General features: G+C 53.1%; 1 protein-coding gene across 8 annotated transcripts in view; it reads right to left on the reverse strand.

Moving 5' to 3' along the window:
- Window positions 1–22,136, reverse strand: part of RPH3AL (rabphilin 3A like (without C2 domains)) — a 128,546-nt gene extending 106,410 nt beyond the window's left edge. For 7 of the 8 annotated variants that reach the window (XR_002477938.2, XM_021667272.2, XM_021667275.2 and 4 more), the window contains exons 1-2: window positions 22,048–22,136; window positions 3,984–4,095 (exon numbers count right to left, since the gene is read on the reverse strand). Coding sequence is in view for 7 of the 8 variants with exons in the window: in XM_021667272.2 (XP_021522947.2) it covers window positions 3,984–4,060 (77 nt within the window). In the remaining variant the exon portion in view is untranslated. Of the gene's footprint in view, window positions 1–3,983; window positions 4,096–7,668; window positions 7,748–22,047 lie in introns of those variants that run through there. The other variant, XM_064378149.1, reaches the window with a different exon arrangement.
- Window positions 22,137–23,469: the final 1,333 nt, after the last annotated feature.

The raw sequence follows: 23,469 nt of genomic DNA on the forward strand, positions 1-23,469 counted from the left end.
ACCTGTCCTGATGGGCACAGGCATCAGCTCCACCCCACCTGTCATGGCGGGCACAGGCATCAGCTCCACCACTGCCTGTCATGACGGGCACAGGCATCAGCTCCATCCCACCTGTCAGGACGGGCACAGGCATCAGCTCCACCCCACCTGTCCTGACAGGTACAGGCATCAGCTCCATCCCACCTGTCATGACGGGCACAGGCATCGGCTCCACCACTGCCTGTCCTGACAGGCACAGGCATCAGCTCCACCCCACCTGTCATGACGGGCACAGGTATCAGCTCCACCACCACCACCTGTCCTGATGGGCACAGGCATCAGCTCCACCACCGCCACCTGTCCTGACGGGCGCAGGTCCCATGAGCTCATTCTAGCACTGGTGCTAGCACAGGACACCAGATGTCTTCCATCGAACCCTCACAGTTGCTCCACAAGGCAGACCCAGACCCTCAGTCACCCCACGAGGCAGGCCCGGACCCTCAGTCACCCCACGAGGCAGACCCAGACCCTCAGTCTCCCCATGAGGCTGATCCAGACCCACAGTCACACCACGAGGCCGACCCAGACCCACAGTCACCCCACAAGGCAGACCCAGATCCTCAGTCAGCCCACGAGGCAGGCCTGGACCCTCATAGTCACCCCACGAGGCAGGTCCTAACCCTCCACTCAGCACGCTGCCCCCACCCCAGCTGCAACGTCCCCTCCACACAGCCCAAGGAGGTGACCTGAGGCCACCTGACATTGATGAGCTGCAGCCTCCAAGAATAACCTGCAGTCCCTGCACACCCAGGAGCCCCACCTGCCATTCCCCAACACATTCCCCGCACGGAGCCCTCATCTCCCAGGTCACCTGCCTCACCAGTTGCTCCCTTGTGTTCTAGGCTGCGTGTGGTCCCCAGGCCTTTGCTCGTGCTGCACCCTTCACCTGGGGTACCTGTCTCTCCCTAAACCTTCGGTCCACCTCTCACTCCTATTCCATTGATTCATTCATTTATATTTTGAGAGGGAGTCTCACTCTGTCACCCAGGCTGGCATGCCGTGATGCAATCTCAGCTCACCATCACCTCTGCCTCCAGGGTTCAAGCGATTCTCCTGCCTCAGCCTCCCGAGTAGCTGGGACTACAGGTGCACGCCACCACACCCAGCTAATTTTTGAACTTTTAGTAGAGATGGGGTTTCACCATGTTAGCCAGGATGGTCTCAAACTCCTGACCTCAGGTGATCTGCCTGCCTCAGCCTCCCAAAGTGCTGGGGTTACAGGTGTGAGTCACTGCACCTGCCCTGTTCTTTTAGAAGATTCTTTTATACATGACCTTCACCTGGAGGCTTTTCCTTGATCCCCTCCAAAACAGGTAAAGAATCCATTCTCAGAGTTCCTGGAAGGCCTGGGCATATGTCCTTCATCAGGCTTAAACATTATTGCAAGACAATATGAAACCCTCCACCTCTCCACCAGAACGTGAGTCTCTGGAGGACCAGGCCCTGCCCCAGGCCCCTTTATATGAGGGGGGTAGACAAGGTGTAGACAAGACTACCTCTCCGTCTTCCTTTCACACTGTGTACCCTTTACTCTGCACTGAGAACGCACTGACCTCCTGCCGGGGCCTCCACACGCTTTGCTCCTTCTGCCTCAGGGCCTTTGCACATGCTGTTTCTTCCACCTCAGGCCCTTTGCACGTGCTGTTCCCTCTACCTCAGGGCCTTTGCACATGCTGCTCCTTCTACCTCGGGGAAGTGCTTCCCTCCCACTCCCATCTAACATTCGCCCCTCTTCTGGGTCTCAGTGTAGGCAGCACAGTCTCAGGGAAACCCCTCCTGATCCCCAGACTAGTTTAGCACCTTCACCCCATGTCCCTACTGCCTGTTATCACCGTCAAAGCCACCTACCTGGGTAACTACTGGAATAACGCTCACCTCTGCCCACCTATGCTTTAAAACCAGGCGACTGTGTTGGTCCTTTTCACTGCTGTGCAGTCAGTGCCTGGCACCGAGTGGCGGGTTTGAAAATGTCTGATGGCAGCTGGAGGACTGAGGGGAGCCCTGAGCCACAGCCCAGACTTCCCCAAGGGCCCCACAGGGCACAACTCCCGGCTCTGCAGCCGGAGATTCATACACTGCTCCTGTCCAGAGACTGCCAGGCGTTCTAAGGCAGTGCACTCTCTCCTCTAAAGGTGCTACAACAGCTGCTGGCTGCTGCTGAGCGAGACAAGGTCAGCGAGAGCTTAAGAAAACCCCGGAGGGGTCAGGGTCCTGCTGGGCCCTGGACGAGAACACGGGTAGCGGAGCTCTCCTTAGAAACCCTGACCCTGCCTGGGAGGACGCTTCAGCTGCCCGGCATCAGAGCACAGAGATGGAGAGGGGCCAACCTCATCCCCTGCAGGGCTGCACAAAGGAGCTGAGTCCTCCTGGCAAAGGTGACAAATTAACTGTGGTGCAAAGCCTCCTACAAATCACGCATCACTCTACTCTTCCTGGACGTTTCAAATTAATTTCTCTATCCACCTTTGATGTCTCCACCCTGTCCCCTGTAGGCTCATAACATCTAATTGCAAATTTTTTGAATCTGGTCCCATTTGGGAAATGCTGGCTCCCATCACTGGCATGGGCTGATGGATGAAGGGGCCCTTTTGGACTTACCAGATGCAGAGACCCCCCAGCCCCTCGGAGGGACAGGGAGGGACTGGAAGGTAGGCGAGGCCCGAGAGCCCCCACCTCCAGCCATGGTGGACAATCTGAGGCGATGACCTACCCCACCCGGAGCTGAGAGGTCACTAGGCTGAGGGACAGCAGAAAAACCAGGGCTGGGCACGGTGGCTCATGCTTGTCATCCCAACACTTTGGGAGGCTGAGGGAGGCAGACTGAGGTCAAGAGATCGAGATCAGCCTGGCCAACATGGTGAAACCCTGTCTCTACTTAAAATACACAATACCATTGTGGTAGCAGGTGCCTGTAATCCCAGCTACTCAGGAGACTGAGGCAGGAGAATCACCTGAACCAGGGAGGCAGAGACTGCAGTGAGCTGAGATCGTGCCACTGCATTCCAGTCTGGGTGACAGAGTGAGACTCCATCAAAAAAAAAAAAAAAAAAGGCCAGGCACGGTGGTTCACACCTGTAATCCCAGCACTTTGGGAGGCTAAGGCAGGTGGATCACGAGGTCAGGAGTTCAAGATCTGGCCAAGATGATGAAATCCCATCTCTACTAAAAATACAAAAATTAGCACATTGTGGTAGTGGGTGCCTGTAATCCCAGCTACTCGGGAGGCTGAGGCAGGAGAATTGCTTGAACCCAGGAGGCAGAGGTTGCCGTGAGCTGAGATCACACCACTGTACTCCCGTCTGGGCAAAAGAGTGAGACTCCATCTCAAAAAAATAAAAAAAAAAGCCAGGACCCCCAAGGGAAGAAGCCAGAAGTCAGGAACTAGTGAGATTCTCAGGAGCGCGTGGGGAAGACCTGGGAACGTCGGAGCTGACTGGTACTTCAGCCTGAGGGGCAGTGCCTCATTCATTCAACAGACCTCTGTCCCACCATCTGACAGTGCCAAGCGCGTGGCTATGGAGTGGGCATCCAGAGATCAAAGGCTCCTTGCCTGCCTTAAGGGGCTTGCAGTCCTAAGGCTCAGAGAAGGCAATGAGGTGGTGTGGGTTAGGCCCTGCAGCCTGATATGAGAGAAAGAACACAGGCTTAGGAGTCAGCTGGACCGAGGTGTGGGTCGCAGCCCTGCCACGCACAAGCTAAGTGACGTGGGCAGGGAGCTCAGCCTCACCTTCCTCGTCTGGGAAATGGGGATAAATTCTGCATGGCAGTCGAATGAGTGAATGGCCATGGTAAGTGTCCAGCTCAGGGCCAGGACTGAAGTGTGTGTCTGGCAGGCAATTCTCTCCAAACCTCTGTTTCTGGGCCCCTGGGAATGCATCTTGCTGCAGGCAGGCGAGAAGCAGGGAGGCAGGATGAGGGAAGCCCTGGGCCCCCGAGGTACTCACTTGGCACGCAGGGCCAGCTGCCGATCGTTGGGGCAGACCCACTGGTCATTCCCACTGCCAAAGATGGTGTCAGCCATGCTCGGGGCACCCGGCGGGGGGTGGGGAGTCACATCTGGGATGAGGAGAGGGAAAAGAAAGAGTGAGCATCACTGGCTGGGGTACAGACGGCAGACAGGATCCCTGAGAACCCAGGCACAAGACACTTGGCCCTTCCACCCCCTCTGCACACTCTCCCACCAATGCCTGGACTCTCACTGTGAGAATCATCTCTCGGGAAAACCACTGTTCCCTCAAGCCTCCTTTACAGAAAGCTCGTGGTTCTGGGAAGGGTGACCAGGTGGATCCTATGGCTGAGTGACCAGAGTAAACGTGACTGGCAGGACACCAAAGCGTCAGCATCAGAAATGAGAGGACAGACACATCCTTAGTAGTTTTCAACTCAGCCGGCCACCCCTAGAAGCCACCTGCTCCCTACCCCTCTCAGTACAGCAGGGGCCACACCAAGCACATCACCCAGCAGGAGGGCTGCCTGGGAAGCCCTACCCCGTCCCAAACCTGGGGACCCGGCGCTCCTTCCCAGAGGTCCACACCAACAATCACAAAGCTCTCTAGGGCAAGGAAGAGACCGGGGGTGGCAGCTGCAGTCACAATCATCAGCCGGCACCGTGCCAAGGGGTGCTGTCCACAGACACTGCCATGAGCATGGCAGCCTGAGGACCCCACAGGGAGGCAACCCTGCCCCAGAACCCGACGGCTTCCCCCATGCACCGCCTGGCACAGCTGCTTTCTCCTCGCCTCCAAGGGCAGGATCCCCTTTGGTTCTCTGCTCTGATGACACCGCGCGTGCATTCCGGAAGGAGTGTTCAATGAGACTGGGGTATCTCAATGCCAGGGCAAAGAAGAGGGGTTCTCCTGAGTCATCCACACTCCCCCAGTCTAATCCCAGCTAGACCAGTGCTTCTCAAACTCAGGACCCCTTTACACTCTTAAAAAATATCCAGGTTCAAAATCCATTTGACACTTCCTCAAAATGTTGAACACAGACTTGTCATATGACCCAGAAACTCTACTCCTAATCACATACACCAGAGTACCAAAAACACACGTCCTCACCAAAACCTAAACACAGATGTTCTTAGCAGCATAATTCATAACAGCCAAAAAGCAGAAACAACCAAAATACCTATCAACTGATGAATGAGAAGAATGTACCGTATCCATACAATGGAATAGGAATTGGCCATAAAAAGAAATGAAGTGCTTATACCAGCTGAAACTGGATGAATCTTTAAAACATGCTAAGAAAAGCCAGTCACGAAAGACCACGAACTGTGTGAATCCATTTATATATGACAGGCCCAGAATCACAAATCTAGAGGCAGAAAGTGGTAAGTGGTTGTTGGGGTTGTGAGAAGAGGGGAAGAGAATGCCCACAGGCTCAGGACTTCTTTTTGGGCTGATAAAGTGTCCTGGCATTAGACAGCGGTGATGGTTACACAATTTTGTGAATATACGAAAACCACTCAATTGTACCCTTTAAAAGCATGAATGTTATGGTCTATGAATTACAACTTCAGCACGAATACAGACCATGAAAATAAAAATGAATTACAACTCATTCATAGCCCAGACACGGTGGCTCATACCTATAATCTCAGCACCTTGGGAGGCCAAAGTGGGCAGATCACTTGAGCCCAGGAGTTTGAGACCAGCCTGGGCAAGATGGTGAAACCCTGTCTCAACAAAAAGAACAAAAATTAGCTGGGTGTGGTTCATGCCTGTGCTGCCAGCTACTCCAGAAGCTGAGGCGGGAGATGGTCTAAGCCCAGGAGGTCAAGGCTGCGGTAAGCCACGATTTCACCACTGTAATCCAGCCTGGGTGACAGAGCAAGACTCTATCTCAAAACAACAACAACAAAATGCTATAAAAAATTACTGAGGCCAGACATGGTGGCTCAGGTCTGTAATCCCAGCATTTTGGGAGGCCAAGATGGGAGGATTGCTTGGGGTCAGGAGTTCAACACCAGCCTGGCCAATGTGGTCAAACTCTGCCTCTATTAAAAATACAAAACAATCAGCTGAGCAGGGTGCTGGGCGCCTGTAATCCCAGTTGCTCAGGAGGCTGACGCAGGATAATCGCTTGAACCTGGGAGGCGAAGGCTGCAGTGAGCCGAGATCGAACTACTGCACTCCAGCCTGGGCAACAAGAGCTAGACTCAGTCCAAAAAAAAAAAAAAGATTCTTGAGGACTCCAAAATACGTGAGCTATGACCATTGATAGTCATCATACTGAAATTAAAACTGAGAAAATCTTTAAAATTTTGTTAATTCACTAAAAATAATAAATCCATTAGATGATCACATAATTTACAGTTTATGAAAAACTACACTTAAAAAACAATTAGACAAATGACATTGTTTTACATTTTTACAACTCTTTTTAATGTTTGGTTTCACAATAGAATGGCTGGATATTCACATGTGACTTTTCATTCTGGCGTTTGTGATGCATTGTTCGTTGAAGTAATTAATTCAGGACATCCAGACCCTCACAAACATGTATGATGGCTGAGGAAAGGAGGACTATTTTTTACTTTCCAGGAAATTGTAAATATTTTTCTTTGATATTGCACCAAAACTCTACAGATGTTCATTTCTTAAACATCAGTTCCAGCGTGGCATCTGAAACCACATCAATGAACTTTTCCGTTTCTGTATATTTGTGAGAGGATGAAACAAGAGTCCTATTCTTCTTCTTATGAAAACACTTTTGACCCTGTGGTCTCCAGAGGGGCATTGGGGCACCCCCCGCGAGGCCTGGGGTCAGCTTTGAGAACCGCCTTTCTAGGCCAGTGTCAGCCATTTCCATCACAACCAGCAGGGGCAGTGCGCAGACCGCCAGCACCTGGCCACACGGGGGCTCAGGCCACCACCTCTACCACACGGTCCCTCCACCCCACCTGCTCTTCCAGATTAGACCCGACACTCCCCAGATGGCTGCCTGGGGGATGGGACCCGGGCAGTCCCAGGCCCCAAATAGCCAAGTGTGGAAACCCCACGGCCAGGCCCAGACCTGGGGAGGCCTGAGGCACCCAATCACCGGAACCCCCTCAGAGGAAGGCTCAGTCTCCTCCTGAATGAGGCTGATGGGCGAGCAAGGAAAGACAGGGTCAGGCATGGCACACTCCTCAAACAACTTGAATCAGGCCTCTCCCAGCCTTTCAGTGCACAATGCTTTGCTTTGCTTTGATTTTTTTTAAATCTTCAGTTATCTTGTGCATAGCAGTCACACCATTCCACATGGGTGTGAAAAGCATTATTCTGTTCAAAATAAACATTTAAAATATACTACAGGCCTAAGGTGGTGGCTCACGCCTGTAATCCCAACACTTTGGGAGGCTGAGGTGGGCAGGTCACTTGAGCTCAGGAGTTAGAGACCAGCCTGGGCAACATAGTGAAACCCCGTCTCCACTAAAAATACAAAAATTAGCTGGATGTGGTGGTGCACGCCTGTAATCCCAGCTGCTTGGGAGGCTGAGGCAGAACTGCTTGAACCCGGGAGGTGGAAGTTGCAGTGAGCCGAGATCACGCCGCTGCACTCCAGCCTGGCGACAGACTGAGACTCCGTCTCAAAACAAAAAAAAAAAGAAAGATCTGAGAAAATTTAGCTCCTCTGTAAACTTACTAGAAGTCCAGGAACAAGTCAACTGTCTTCCTGGGCCCGTTTCCTCACTGGCACCCCACAGAGCTGTCAGACAGGCTGGAGTGACCGCCTCTTGCAATTCCAAAGCCTAGTTCTGACTGCTGAGTTACGTGAGGGAGGCAGGGCGGGGAGGCTGCTGGCTGCTCCCATGTGAGAGGCGGGAACTGAGCCCCTCCCAGCCCAGTCCACAGGACAGAGAGGAAGAAGCCACAGGAACTGCATCCCCCACGTCCCCACCTTTCTCGCTGCTGTAGCTTCAGGGCAGAGGTACCACAGAGCCACATGCTGCAGAGAGATCAAGGGAGGTGGAAGCGTGTAGCCTCCAGGGCAGGGGCCGTGGGCAGTGGCAGGGCAGGTTCATCACGGACGGCAAGTTTGTGGCTGACCTGAGCAAAGGTCAGAAATGAGAACCTGGAGGATTCACGCCCCGGCTCTGGGACGGCCATGATAACCTCACCCTGGCCGTGGCTGGCACCCCAGAAGGCACAGCTGTCCTTCACTCACACAGAGCAACTCGGGACTGAGGGCGGAGAGGAAAGGCGACTCGAGAGGCACATTTTAGGAAACTGATGACGCAGCCAGCTGCGGTTCTCCAAAGCTCTTCAGCCTGACTGGCTGCCAGCTCCCCGACTCTGCAGCAGGGAGGGCCTCCCCAGCTGACCTCCTGGCCCGGCACCCCCTTTACCCATGGGTAAACTGTGCTCCCACCACCCAGTACTCACCTGGGCTCGGAGGGCAGGGAGTCTGGCCCATTCTCTCTTAACAGCAGGGTCCTGACAACCCCAAAGAGCAGCGCCACGTGTGCTGAACACAGACTGCGCCCTTGTGCTCCTATGTGGCCACTTGTCCTGGGCAAAAATCAGACTGACGAGGGAACACATTAGGGCCTTACAGCAGGTGAGAGGAAAAGCAGGGAAGCAAACCCCCAAATTCAGGAGGGGGGGATGGAGTTGGCAGGGGAGGGAGCAAGGGCAGGAGGTTGTGCGAACAGGGCTGGTGGAGCCCCAGCCACTTCCTCAGTAAACTAGAGAAGTGATCCCCGGGGCCAGGTCTGTCTCTGAGGTCCCCCAGCTGGGACAGGTAAGAGGCTAGAGAAGGGTTGCGTGTGTGTGTGAGTGTGTGTGTGTGTGTGTGTGTGTGCATGTGGGCGTGACAGGTAAGAGGCTGAAGGAGAAGGGGCATGTGTGTGTACATGAAGGGGGGGTGTGTGCACATGAAGGGTTGTGTGTGTGGTGTGTGTGTATGTGTACGTGCACCTGAGCATTTTCAATGAGCACACACAGGGAAGGCAGGCCCCTCATGGGGAGAGTGGGCATTCCACCCAGGAACCAGAAGTCCTCAGTTCTGTCGACATGAAATTTCCATTTCTTCTTCCCCGCTGGACTGTGGGCTCCCTGGAGGGTCCCTACATCCTCCTCCTGCCCTCCCTCCCTGATGCCCAGCACAGGGCCTGCTGCAAAGCAGGTGCTCAGGGAATATTCATTTAATTCAACTGCATTTCATCAGAGATGGCCCTTCCCAGACAAGGCAGAATTCGGAAGACAACGCAGACGTGCTCTGAGCCGACAGCGAGGCTCTAACCACGCTCTGTGACTTGTTGACTCAGAGGCAGTCTGTTCCTGCAGGTTCCCCATGGGGTAGTCTAACAGCCGAGCCCACTCTCTGCTGAGAGGCTGGTGCCCCGAGGAGCCTCCTCTGGGAAGCTGAGACCTCCGGGTGCCGCCTGGACCCGCCGGGCAAGACAAGCTGAATGGAGGCTGCACTCAGGTCGGCTGCCCGGCAGGCAGATACTCCCAGCCCTTCGGAAAACCCCACAGTTCAGGGACTAGGGGTGCCCAGGAGAATAGGGGAGGGAACTGGAGTTGCCTGGTGATAATTTCCTGAGAAAATTACTAGGGGACAGAGGTTTGTCAGCCCCAGACAACTTTCTGAGATAGATGTGTAAAAGCAGCCCCTTCTTCCAGGGGTCTGCTTCTCTTTCTAAAGTCAGAAGCTCACCCCAGGCGTTAGTCACGGCAGACAAAGGCCGCAGCCACAGTCATTATGCACCCTCACGCAGTCTTCCCAGGTGCTGTAGGATATTGCATCATAGAAAGAAAATGAAAACACACCTTACGTTCGCTGCCAGCCACCCCCCATGGCGACTCTGAACGTCTTCACGCAGCACCTTCCAGTTTTTCCCAGGTATTTGTGTACACATTTTAAATACACGTGGGTTCATACCACATACACTGCTTGCTGGCTTCTTAACCACACTGTACTTTCCCACATTATTAAAGTTCTTTAAAAATATGATTTTGAACTGTAACTTTGTATTCTGAATGTAATATATTTCACCGTTTTCCTGTTTGGGAGCACACAGACTGTCTCCAGTTTTGTTCTATTATATGCAACACTAAGATGGATATCCTGGGAGATAAATCTCTGATGACTTCCTCAGGATGAACCCCCAAGAGAGAAATGCAGTGCATTTTTACGTGTATTTTTTGGGGTACGTTTTCACAGTCATATGCTCACAGCCGCTCAGAGCTGTCAGCTGCAGGTCTCACGCCTGCTCCCTCCACCTAAAATTGTCCACCACAAAAATTCTGCCAGAGGCAGCTGTGTCTTGGCAGCCTAATGTGGATTTGGTATTTTTGAACTCAGAACTCAAAGATGGAAAAACCTATCTGTAGATCTCCAATTAGATGGTTTCAATAATGTAGACGATCCTCTATTCGCAAAAAAAAAAAAAAAACAAGGGCCTTTTCTTTGCAAACAGATAATTGCATCTCCTTGAAGGCGTCTGTCTCCTTCACAGCCTGCGTGGGCTCAGAGGCAGGTAAAGCCAGCACTGGCTGTAGGGCCCTGAGTTACCCCGTGGCTGGGGCTGGTCACGTGGTGCCCCTCCAGCAGAATGCTCTTCTCCACCCCAACTGCGAATGCGGGTCCCGGAAACTTGGAGCTCACTCCCGTAAGCGCTAGAAAGCAGCACAGATAGTCGTCACTTCAGGAAAACTGCTGCTTGACCATGACCTTCCAAAACTCACAACGGCCGCAGCACAGTGTAAGAAACGCCAGCCGCCTGCCCTGTCTGTCTCTAACACGTATCACACTTTGAAAATCACGTCTGAGAGCAAAACCACCTGCCCTTAGAGAAGCCGGGCAAATGCCCACGGAGCCTCCAACCCGCCACCTCGGTGGGACGGGGACAAAGCCACCACCCCAGCAGGGGCGGCTCCTTCTCCCCAGGGCCGTGATGGCTCCCAACCTCACGCCCTGGCACTTTCACCTCCTTCATCTTATTTCAAGGACATGTTCATGATAGAACTGGGTCTTTGGACTCCCTAGGGTCTGGCACAAATGAGCATGCTTTCATCCAGCCCGGGGTTTGACCCATGGTGAGAGTGGCCAGCAGACCCCAGCTCCTGAGACCAGCGGATTTGCTTGGCTGGGGTCTGCCTTGAAGTCACGAGCATGACCCCATGAGAGACCCCCAGAGAAACACATTCACAGGAGCATGGCCACACTGTGACCCCCAAGCACCTGTGACAAAGAAAGCCCAGGTACGAGGGTGCAGGCGTCCAGAACAGACCATCTCTACGAGGAGAACAAACGATCAGGGAGAACGGTGGGAAAGAGACGGCGGACACAGGGCTGGAGGAGGCCGCTGTGCCGGGGAGGGGTGCCCACACACAAAGCCAATACACCACCAGAGCTGCAGGACGCCAGGTCCTGTCAGCCGCAGAGAGAGGGCCCAGGTATGTCTTCCACGCGAGGGGCAGTGGGTGTCCTCTGACCACGGAACCACCATGCTGAGAATGAAACGCATGGCCCGGCCAAGAGTGGCAGAACATCCCGGCTGGCCATGAACTTGGGAGGGGTAATAAACGGCGGTCGTAAGCCCCCATGTTTGGGTAGGTGTGCCTGTCATGCATGTTATCATAGCAATATCTAACCCACACAAATGGCAACTGGCAGATAAAATCCCAAGCCTGACCTCAGTGTCCAGACAAACCCCTTTCCAGAACTATTCAGAGTTTGATTTTCCACTTGTGGTGGAAAGGCCAAAAGACCAGACAAGGGAGGCAAACAGGAGACAGGAGAGGCAAGCAAAACCCACCCCTCCCTTCCCCTCCACTCCCAGGTGCCAGAGGAAGTGCCCGCAGAGAGGGCCGGGAGGGCCAGGAGGTGTCGCAGGTGGCCTCTGCAGGGCTGGAAGAGAGGCTTCATCCCAAGTGCCAAATCTGAGCTGGTGTCCAGAGGGCTGGATGGAAAAGGGGTTGGGGCCCGCCCCAGCCTCTGTAGGAAGGGACGCTGTGATCCGTCTGTTGGGTCTGTCCCGGGCGTGGAAGGAGAGCAGCTGCACATTTGCGGCTGCCGAGTTTGCCATCCCCAGGTGTGGCACTGTGTTTAGGCCAGGGAGACCAGCATGGAGGGAGATGGGGTTTAAAGGAAGGAAAAGCAGCCAGAACAAATGTGAAAGAGTACCTGCCACCAAGCCAGTGCTCCCCAGACCTCGAGGACACCGTGCGGGGGCCCTCCACTCAACACCAGGGAATTAACATCCCAGGGAACCCTTAGCAACGGCGCTGACATCTGCTCTGTTACTACGATACGGGAAACACGAGAACAGCGAGATAAAGTGAGCCAGACATCAACATCTCCTCCACCTGTCAGGCTGCCGGGAGGATACAAGACTCAGAGACAGAGACTCAAAGGCCTGTCTGAACCCAAGGGAGCCACTTGCTGGAAGATGTGCAGGCTGATCACGCACCACGCGGGCGAGAGTGGATTCCAGAGTTGAAGCCAGAGCCCAGGGAAGCCAGTGTCTTGACATACATCTACCAAACGCCATGTCCCGGGCACCTGCCAGGTCTGCCTGCTCGGGATGGTCCCTCCTCCCAGCTCACCTGCCTCGGAACCTGCTGGGGCTCCCCCTCGAGCCGTCATGTGCAGCCAGAGGTCACCCTAACAGCCTAGGTTGGGCTGTATGAGTCTGCTGCTCAAAAACCTTCAGTGGCTCCCACTACTAAGGAGAAAAGCCCGAGCTGCCCTCCAGGCCAGGGATGACCTGGCACAGACCACCCTTCCGCTCTGCAGCCACCTCACCCTCTGCACAACTGCAGCTCTGGCCACCAGGACCTTGACGCATCCCAGTGGCCCAGCCTCGCCTCCTGCACCCTCTCACCTGGATGGCCAGAGCCCAGCACCACCTCCCCTGGGGATTCTCTGGCTCCTCCCATCTGGCTCCCATTCAGATGGAACCCACTTCCCTCCCATCAGCATTTCACTCTGCCGGCCTCCCAGGGGGTCTTCCCCTGTTACCCCAATGCCCAGACATGGTGGGTGTCCAGTGCACCTTCAGGAACTAATGTTAACCATCGAAGAGTCTGACATTCACTAGAACTATGTACATCCACTATGCACCAATAAGGTTTTTTGAGACAGGGTCTTGCTCTGTTGCCCAGGCTGGAGTGCAGTGGTGCTATCACAGCTCTCTGCAGCCTCCAACTCCTTCCTGGGCTCAAGTGACCCTTGCATCAGCCTCTCAGGTCGCTAGGACTACAGGCTTGTGCCATCACACCTGGTGAACGTTTTAATTTTTGGTAGAGACAGGGTCTCGCTCTGTTGTCCAGGCTGGTCTTGAACTCCTGGGCTCAAATGATCTTCCTGCCTTGGCCTCCCAAGTAGCTGGGACTACAGGAGTGCCCCACCACACCCAGCCTGCCAGTAATATTTTGTTTCAAAAAGTGCCTCACAGAATAACGCCCCGCCTCGCTGGTCTGGAATTCAAGGGCCAACAGTGTCAGGTCATCACTTCTGAAACTGCTCCTTTCTCCCCGCCACACATGGGCTCTCTGAGGACCCCCAGCCCCTGCTAAGACTCCTGCAGCCTCGCTTGTCTGTGACCTTGAGAAGCAGCAACCCTGGGCCCATGCCACCCGGACCCCTCCAAAGCACACGCGCTGGGTGTTGACGAGGCACCAGGCCCACGCCCAGCAGCTCCGTCTCACTGCCCGGGCAGGGGTGTTTTTCTTTGTACCCTCACATGGCCTCATGTGGGGCCCATGTAGGAAGTGTCACTCACTCCTGTGGATCTTTTTTAGCCTAGGAAAGTAAATCCTTGGACATCTTTAATGACCAAAACCTCCCGCTCCAGTGGCCCCCAAATCCCTGCCCGTCTCTTCATCTAACTGATACTGTTCTCTCAGTCTCAAGCAGAAATGCTCTGCAAAGCCTCCAATCCAAACGAGATGTGAAATCACCTACTTCTCCCCCAGCATCTCAAGTGCCAGCCCTCGGATTTAACAGCCACAGCTCTGCCGACATGTCCCCAGAGACACAGCTTGCTTGTGTCTTTTCTGAAAGGCCTGACACAGGGCAGGCAGAACTCTTGTATCAAGGCAATCACAGAGCTGACGGCAGCAACAGCACAGTAACCTGGCTGGGCGCAGAGGCTCACACCTGTATCCTAGCACTTTGGGAAGCTGAGGTGGGAGGATTGTTTGAGCCCAGGAGTTCAAGACCAGCCTGGGCAACATAGCAAGACCCCATCTCTACAAAATAATTAAAAAATTTAGCTGGGTGTGGCGGCACACAACTGTAGTTCCAGCTACTCAGGAGGCTGAGGCAGAAGGATCACTTGAGCCCAGGAGATGGAGGCTGCAGGGAGCCATGATGGCACCACTGCACTCCAGCCTGGATAACAGAGCAAGACCCCGTCTCAAAAAAAAAAAAAAAAACTTACAGGGTTACCACACACACACGCGCACACACACAGAAAAAAAAGAGGAAATGGAATTCTAACTTAGTGCAAAGGTGACCAGAATAACACATAGGCACCTGTGGCCCCTGGGGTCTCTGCTCAGAAAACGCCCAAGTCCTCCCAGGGCTGCCAGGCACCCGGCTTGGGATGAGCCGTGTCCAGCGTTAATACTATTTGTCTTATAATGCAGAGATGCAGGCCTGCTTCCATTTACGCGATTTATGTGGGTCTGGAAAGTCCCAGGCAGGCGGAATCTTTGCAGAGGAAACCTGATTTCAGCTCCCACCTGGGAGCTGCTTGTTGAAGGAGCCCAGAAGAAACCTCTCCATGAGGCAGAGAAGCTTCTGGGGAAAGAAGGCCCACCCCTCCTCACCTGCTGGGAGAAGTCCCAGGCCTCGGGTGTACGAGCAGTGCTCCAAGTCCCAGGGGCAGCCTCCCGTACCGCTGCCTCCCCCAGTGGCCTCCATGAGGCCCAGCCCAGGCTCCAGCCCCAGGTGGCTCTCCACAGGCCCTGCCAGGCTCTCCTCCATCCTTTCTCCACCCACCTCACCGGAGCCAGGGTTTGCTTACAGCTGGTAGCCAAGGCAATCCCCGGCTGACCTCACCAGCTATCTGTGGGCCAGCTGTCCCCTTTTGCACACGGAAACACAAACAGACGTTTCTCTGTTGCAACTCCAGGGTGAGGCACTGGCCTTCCTGGGAACCAGCTGTCCAAGTCTCTGCACACTCCCCATTCTCCTGGCAGAGGCTAAGACCCCAAACAAGTGGGGGTGCCCATAAAGGGGCCGGCTGAGGGCTCAGCCAACATGGGGGGCCGCCCCAGAACACAGCCTGGTACAGAGAAGACAGGCAGGGGAAAGGCGCAGACAGAACCCCTGGCACTGAGCTGGGAGTTTTCAGGGCTTCTAGGAGGAGCTCACAAATTAACAAATGTCCCTGCACTTGCTCAGCCTGACCCTGCACTCCCAAACCAGGAGAGGAAGAAGCCACCTTCATGGGTGCTGCCTGCCTGCTGGGTGCCCGCCACTGGTTGACCAACTGGAATCATCACAAGCCCAAGAGGATGAGGCGAGCATCACTCCTTCCAGAAGCAAAGAGAAGAAACCAGCTTGAGAGGTGCAGCCACCTGCTCAAGGCCCCAAAAGCTGGCACCACGTGCCCTGTTTGGCCCAGCCGAGCTGGGCTGAGCCCAGGTGCTTTCCATTCCCCTCTGCCTCCCAGGCACCCCAGCTGCAGGCGTGGTGCCTAATGACAGCAACAACCCGGGGGTATTCTCCAAGCACCTGCCATGCACCCAGCAGCTGGGAGCGCAGCATCCAAGGAGTTCCCAGAAACTCAGTCGTGCAGTGATTGGCCACACAGGAGTTCCAAGAAGAACTGGGCCGGGGCGGCCTAGAGGGTGCTGCAGAGGAGAAGGGCAGGATTCCGAGAGCAGGCAGGAGCCAGGATAGAGGGGCAGGGCCTGTGAGGCCTCGGTCAGCAGCCTCCAGTGCCCCTTTGGCCCCACCCTAGACCTGAAGAGCACAGAGACACAAAGGAACTGCTGTCTGAGGCCTGGGGCATTCCCGAAGACAGCCCTGCTGCCCACCATACCCACAGCCCGAACCAGGTGATCACCCAGACCTCCCAGTCACCCCACAGCCCTAAGGTGTCCCCATGGCTCCAGGCTCCTCAGCTCAGACCCGGCCAATCCTGACACCAGACAGACTCTCCAAAGGCCCCGTTCCACCCAGACACCTCCAAATCAAGCCCAGGGTCCCCATCTGGGAGTTTATGGCAAACTGCAGGCTCTGCATTGCCTTCCAAAACCTGTCTTCAAACAAGCGGAAACACTTGGCATCATAGCTTGTGCCCAGACCCAGGCGCCCCCATACCCACACTCACAACCCCAGACCCAGACCTCCTCATATCCACACTCACAACCCCAGATCCAGACTTCCCACATCCACACTCACAACCCCAGACCCAGACCTCCCACATCCACACTCACAACCCCAGATCCAGACCTCCGCACACCCACACTCACAACCCCAGATCCAGACCTCCGCACACCCACACTCACAACCCCAGACCCAGACCTCCCACACCCACACTCATAACCCCAGACCCAGACGTCCCACATCCACACTGACTACCCCAGACCCAGACCTCCCCACATCCACACTCACAACCCCAGACCCAGACCTCCCACATCCACATTCATGACCCCAGACCCAGACCTCCCACATCCACACTCATGACCCCAGACCCAGACCTCCCACACCCATACTCACTACCTCCATCCCCACCTCATGGCCTCCCTCCCCACCATGTGGCCCTCCATTGGGAGTGCAGAAGACTGAACGGTCCACAAAGACGAGGCCCAATTCTTTTTCTTCATCACATGCATCATAGCTGGAATCTGTGCCTATTTCTTTGTTTGCTTATTAGTCTCTGGAAGGTTCAGCAGGAGAAGGGCCACCTCCATTGTGCTGGCTCTGAAGAGCCAGTGCACACTGCACAGTGCATGAGATGAATCCAAATGAATCAGATGGTGGCCCCAATGAATGCTGGGGCCATACGAAGGGCATTGGGAGTGGAGAGAAGGCGAACGGAGATCAGTCCAGACGGCTTCCAAGAGGAGAGTGTGGTGCGGGGCTTCAGTGGAGAAGGAGGGACTTGGCAGGCAGACAGCAGCATTCCAGGGAGAGAACTGTCCTCCCAGAAGCACCAGAAAGGAAGAGGAAGCTCACCCCAAGAACTAGGGTAGCTGGGCAGGAGGGAAACTGGCCTGGGCAGATTAGTGACTGCTCTAAGGTCACAGCCCGCTGACACCAACTTGGGCAGAGCTGGGAACTCTGAAGGTGTAGAAATAGCAAAGTGCCCAAAGTAATTTATAGATTCAAAGCTATCCCCATCAAGCTACCACTGAGTTTCTTCACAGAATTGGAAAAAAACACCTTAAACTTCATATGGAACCAAAAAAGAGCCCACGTAGCCAAGACAATCCTAAGCAAAAAAAAAAAAAAAAAAGCTGGAGGCATCAACCTGACCAAACTATACTACAAAGCTACAGTAATCAAAACAGCATGGTACTGGTACCAAAACACAGATATAGACCAATGGAACAGAACGGAGGCCTCAGAAATAACATCACCCATCTACAACCATCTGATCTTTGACAAACAACAAAAACAAGCAATGGGGAAAGGATTCCCCATTTAATAAATGGTGTTGGGAAAACTAGCCATACGTAGAAAGCTGAAACTGCATCCCTTCCTTACACCTTATACAAAAATTAACTCCAGATGTATTAAAGACCTAAACATAAGACCTAACACCATAAACGCCATAGAAGAAAACCTAGGCAGTAGCATTTAGGACATACGCATGGGCAAGGACTTCATGACTAAAACACTAAAAGCAATGGGAACAAAAGCCAAAATAGACATATGGGATCTAATTAAACTAAAGAGCTTCTGCACAGCAAAAGAAACTATCATTAGAGTGAACCAGAAACCAACAGAATGAGAAAAAATTTTTGCAATTTACCCATCTGACAAAGGGCTAATATCCAGAATCTACAAAGAACTTAAACAAATTTACAAGAAAAAAACAACCCCATCAAAAAGTGGGCAAAGGATACGAACAGACACTTCTCTAAAGACGACATTTATGCAGCCCACAAACATATGAAAAAAAGCTCATCATCACTGGTCATTAGAGAAATGCAAATCAAAACCACATTGAGATATCATCTCACACCAGTTAGAATGGCGATCATTAAAAAATCTGGAGACGACAGATGCTGGAGAGGATGTGAAGAAACAGAAACACTTTTACACGGTTGGTGGGAGTGTAAATTAGTTCGATCATTGTGGAAGACAGTGTGGCGATTCCTGAAAGATCTAGAAATAGAAATACCATTTGACCCAGCAATCCCATTACTGGGTATATACCCAAAGGATTATAAATCATTCTATTATAAAGACACATGCACACATATGTTCATTGTGGCACTGTTCACAATAGCAAAGACTTGGAACCAACCCAAATGCCCATCAACGATAGAGTGCATAGAGAAAATGTGGCATATATACACCATGGAATACTATGCAGCCTGAAAAAAAAGATGAGTTCATGTCATTTGCTGGGACATGGATAAAGCTGGAAACCACCAGTCTCAGCAAACTGACACAGGAACAGAAAACCAAACACCACATGTTCTCACTCATAAGTGGGTGTTGAACAATGAGAACGCATGGACACAGGGAGGGGAATAGCACACACCGAGGCCTGGCGGGGAGTGGGGAGCTAGGGGAGGGACAGCAGGGGGTGGGGGGCTAGGTGAGGGACAGCAGGGGGTGGGGGGCTAGGGGAGGGCTAACATTAGGAGAAATACCTAATGTGGATGATGGGGTGATAGATGCAGCAAACCTACATGGCACATGTATAACTATGTAACAAACCTGCAGGTTCTGCACATGTACCCCAGAACTTAATGTATAATAAATAAAAATCGTAAAAGATATTGCAAAGTGCACCTCCAGCTTTCACTGAAGTAAGGCTGAGAAAAGAAAGTGAACAGATCCTGCCCTTCCCCATTTCACCCACATCTCCCAACATCCAGGGGCCAGGAGTATGTGCAGAAATCACCAGCCCAAACTCAAAATGGCTCTAAGGTTAAATTCACATTCTATCCCCCCGTATGATTATCTTAAAACTTACAGTGACTGGGCACAGTGGACCACACCTCTAATCCCAACTCTTTGGGAGGCTGAGGTGGGATGATTGCTTGAGGTCAGGAGTTTGAGACCAACCTGGGCAACGTAGCAAGACCCTATCTATATAACAAAATCTTTTAAATAAAATTAAATGTTAAAAATTAATGAATTCATTAATTCAGTTGAATTAAAATAATGCTTCTCCTCCACCCTAAGAGATATCCTTCCAAGAATGTCTTCCAGTAAAATCGAGTCCAGGATTGTGCAACCCTAATTTTACGTAGTAACAGCAGCAGTAGCTGACATTTCTGTGACACCTTATCTGTATCGTAAGTCCCAATCCCCGCTGCAATGCCATCGAGTTCCAGCAGCACCCCCATGTTCAGATGCACCCAGAACACTGTAGGGACACCCTGAGCCCACACAGAGGAGCACAAAGGGGATAATTCCTCCAAGGTAAACGTTCTGTCCAGTCTCACTGCTACAGACACAGTCTCGCTTTCAGAGGTGTAAGTTTGCAACTGGACTCCAAAGCTAAGCAGTGGTATAATTTGGGGTTTGTTAAATTTCCCTATACTCCTTTCTTCCTTTGCACAACAGAAGTAATGAATAATGCATTCCTCAACAGGTTTTGTCCATAGTGAATTGTGATAACAGAGTAAAAGTTCCAGGCTGGGCACGGTGGCTCACACCTGTAATCCCAGTGCTTCAGGAGGCCAAGGCAGGCAGATCACCAGGTCACGAGATCGAGACCATCCTGGCCAACATGGTAAAAGCCTGTCTCTACTACAAATACAAAAATTAGCCGGGCATGGTGGCACACCCTGTAGTCCCAGCTACTTGGGAGGCTGAGGCAGGAGAATTGCTTGAACCCAGGAGTGGAGGTTGCAGTGAGCCGAGACTGCACGACTACACTCCAGCCTGGGCGACAGAGTGAGATTCCGTCTCAAAAAAAAAAAAAAGTTCCAAACCCAGTATGTGGTACATAGCAGACCCTTAAAAAACAAAACCAAACCTGTTTTTTAAACTAAACTGGTCCCTGAATGCTGGTGAACTTCTCCACACTAAAAGGATGAAATGGGGGTTTTAAAAAACTGTGCCCCACCCTTCCCTCCCACCCCCTCCCCCACCCCCGCAGACCCAATGATGAATTAAATCTTGGCCTGGGGCTGTCAGCCAAGGCCATCTGGGCCAAACCACAGGGCAGGAAACAGCAGCCTTCTTCCTCCTGCTCCTGCAAGAACTCTGGCCCAGAGAGGACCTTCCTTCAGCTGACCACACCCACTTCCCTGAGAACATTCCAGAACATTCCATGCTAGGCCATGAGACTCCAGGAAGTAGCTCTTACCACCTCCTCCCAGCAGCCAGGAGAAGACACCCCTCCCTTCCAGGACTCCATGCACAACTTGTGACCTTCCCCGCTGCCCATCACCCACGGCCTCCCCACAGAGGGCAAAGGGTCAGCCCGCCCACCTACAACCCGCCTCTCTCCAGCATCTCTAGGCTGGAGAGAGATGGCCTGGGCCCTAGTTTGGCTTCTTAATCTCTCTTTACTTGGGCCCTGGACTGGTCATCTGCCTCCAGTCCTGGTATCCACTACAAATAAACAAGACTCGTCAATGACTATCCAGAAACACTTCCCTCCTCAACCATCCTCGATGGCTCCCACTGCGTCCTGAAAAGCTCAGAGGCCACACCTGATGGTCCTGCACAACACAGTCTGAACTCATCCTCTGTTCCGTACAGGACTCACCTGCTACACCAAAGTGGATTACACCAGGAATCGTACCCACACTTCTGGACCTGTAAGCACAGACTCCCCTCCTACCTCCACCCAGTGGGGTCCCACTCCTCTCACACCCCGCCTGACTCTGCCATGAGCTTTTTATTTTTCTCATCTCTGAATTCCTCCAGCATGCTACTTCCAAACTCAGACATCCACATGCCACCTGCCAACCCCATGTGGCCCCCAGATGACTCTTCACTTAATATCTCCCTTTGAATCAACCTACTCTTTTACATGAACAAAGTTACTTCCAACAGAAACTTCGTATCTCCACCATAAATAGAAAAACCATCCCATATGCCATAAATAGAAGGCAACTGAAAAAAACAAAGTTGCTCTCTAATACACGTGAAAATAAATAACCGTGAAAACATGTTTGAGTGCTCGTCTGTATCCCGATGAGGTCAAGCTGTACACAGCTTGTAAATGTACACCCGCCTCGAGGGGGTGGGTCCTGAGACTGCCCCTGTGTGTAGGGAGCCCTGACATCCTGAGCAGGTCGGCTGGCCAAGCGGCCTTCAAAGCCCTTGCAAATCCCATCCCGCTCTGAAACGCGCAGCCTCAGCACTTTATTTTTGCCTTCTTTGTGGCCCTTGGGCTTTGGGCCCCGTCTAACGGTTACCTGGGGACTTGTCACCAAATGTGGGATCCCGGGGAGGGAGCAGAGCCTCAGTCCCTGCATGCGGCATGACCCACAATACAAAGCGCTCCCCAGCAGCAGGCTCCAGTCTGCTCAGGGCGTGCCCCATCCCCGCAGGACCCAGGCCACCTGCTGCTAGCACACAACCCCTCTGCCCCGCACCCCCAAATCCATCTCCACCCCCGAATCCATCTCCGTCCACTGGGGCGTTTGAAAGGACCACGCAGAGCAGCAGCTGAGGCACCCGGGGGCCCGTGGCCGTCCTGCAACCCCGGCTCCTCTCCCATGGAAGCTGCACGATCCAGCGCAGCCCTGGAAAAGCAGGTTTCCAGTCAACGATTAACCAGACTCCCCAGACAGACCAAACCTTTCCCCAGAAGTGAGCAAAGTTCTGGGAAAACCCCTGCAGAACCGCCCGGACTCCGGGAAGACCAAGGAGGCGTCTTCCAATGTCCCTGGAGCCGGGAGACCCAGAAACACCTACCGGGAACAAGGGGCTTCACCCAGAGAAGGCTCCACCTGCGGAGGCCACCGTCCTCCCACCACCGGTGTCAGGAGACCCAGGTGTTCCCGGAGGATCTGAATCACTGGACTTGTCAATAAGTGGCAGCCAGCAGGCGGCCCAGCTGGAGCCAAACCAAGGTCTGGACTCTCCTCGTGGATGCGAGCCTGGCAAGGCCCCCAGGGCCCCATGACACAGCCTCCTGAAACTGAGGGATTCAGGACGCTTCCTCTTAGAGGGCAGCCCTCTTAGGGAATGTTCGTCTGGCTGCTTTTACAGATGTCATGTCAAGCATTTTTTGGTTAGAAAGAGCACATTTTCTGAAAAGGTATCCAAAATATTCATTACGGTCAGTGGTGGGTGGTGCATGGGACGTCAACATCTCATAACTTCCCGAAGCCCCAGCGGCCGGGAGCGGGGCCCCTTTGGGGTGTGGCTCTTCAGGAAGAAGGCAAACTCAAGCACAGATAATGACCGATGCTGTCAACAATCCGCTTCCAAGAGGCACCTCTGGAGGGCAAGGGCAATGCAACAACCCTCATGTGCCAGGGAGCGCTTACGCCCTGACATCTGCTGCAGAGAGAAGGAAGATGACAAGGAGCTCCTCGCTGACCTTCATAGTGCAAACAAGCTACTGGTGGAAAAAAGGTGTTTCGATGCCAAAAAACAAAACAAAACAAAACAAAAAACCCACCATCAGTAACCTATCCCCACGGGGAATAACAGCAGGTGCTACAGAGAGAGACAGAGAGAAAATGAATGAGAGAGAGGCAGACAGATGGTATAATCACCAAGAGGCTCTCATACTGGCTTCCAAGGAGCCAGGGGTGCCCAGTGTCTCCTCAGAACTCTGCAGGTAGAAGCAGGGGCTGGGAACAAGGTGGGTTATTACAACCCAACCCAGAGCAACTCAGCTTGTGTCCCCTTCATCTATCAGGTAAGATTTCATTTGAAGAAAAGATCCTGCCATAAAAATGTTGAGAAGTGTTGATATGTTATATGAAAGGGTGGAAGGAGGCCAAGCGTGTCATGCCTCTAACCTCAGCAACTCGGGAGGCTGAGGTGGGTGGATCACCTGAGGCCAAGAGTTTGAGACCAGCCTGGCCAACATGGCGAAACTCCATCTCTACTAAAAATACAAAAATTAGCCGCGTGTGGTGGCAAACATCTATAGTCCCAACCATTCAGGAGGCTGAGGTGGGAGGATGGCTTGAGCCCAGGAGTCTAAGGCTGCTGTAAGTCATGATCTAGCCACCATACTCCAGCTGAGGTAACAGAGTGAGACCTTGTCTTAAAATTAGAAAAATAAAATAAAATTCCTTGGTAGGCCAGGCATAGTGGCTCACACCTGTAACCCCAGCACTTTGGGAGGCTGAGGCAGGCAGATCACTTGAGGTCAGGAGT

Source organism: Aotus nancymaae, unplaced genomic scaffold (genome assembly GCF_030222135.1).
Source record: "Aotus nancymaae isolate 86718 unplaced genomic scaffold, 86718_ANA_hifiasm-v0.15.2.pri h1tg000018l, whole genome shotgun sequence".
Lineage (NCBI taxonomy): Eukaryota > Metazoa > Chordata > Mammalia > Primates > Aotidae > Aotus > Aotus nancymaae.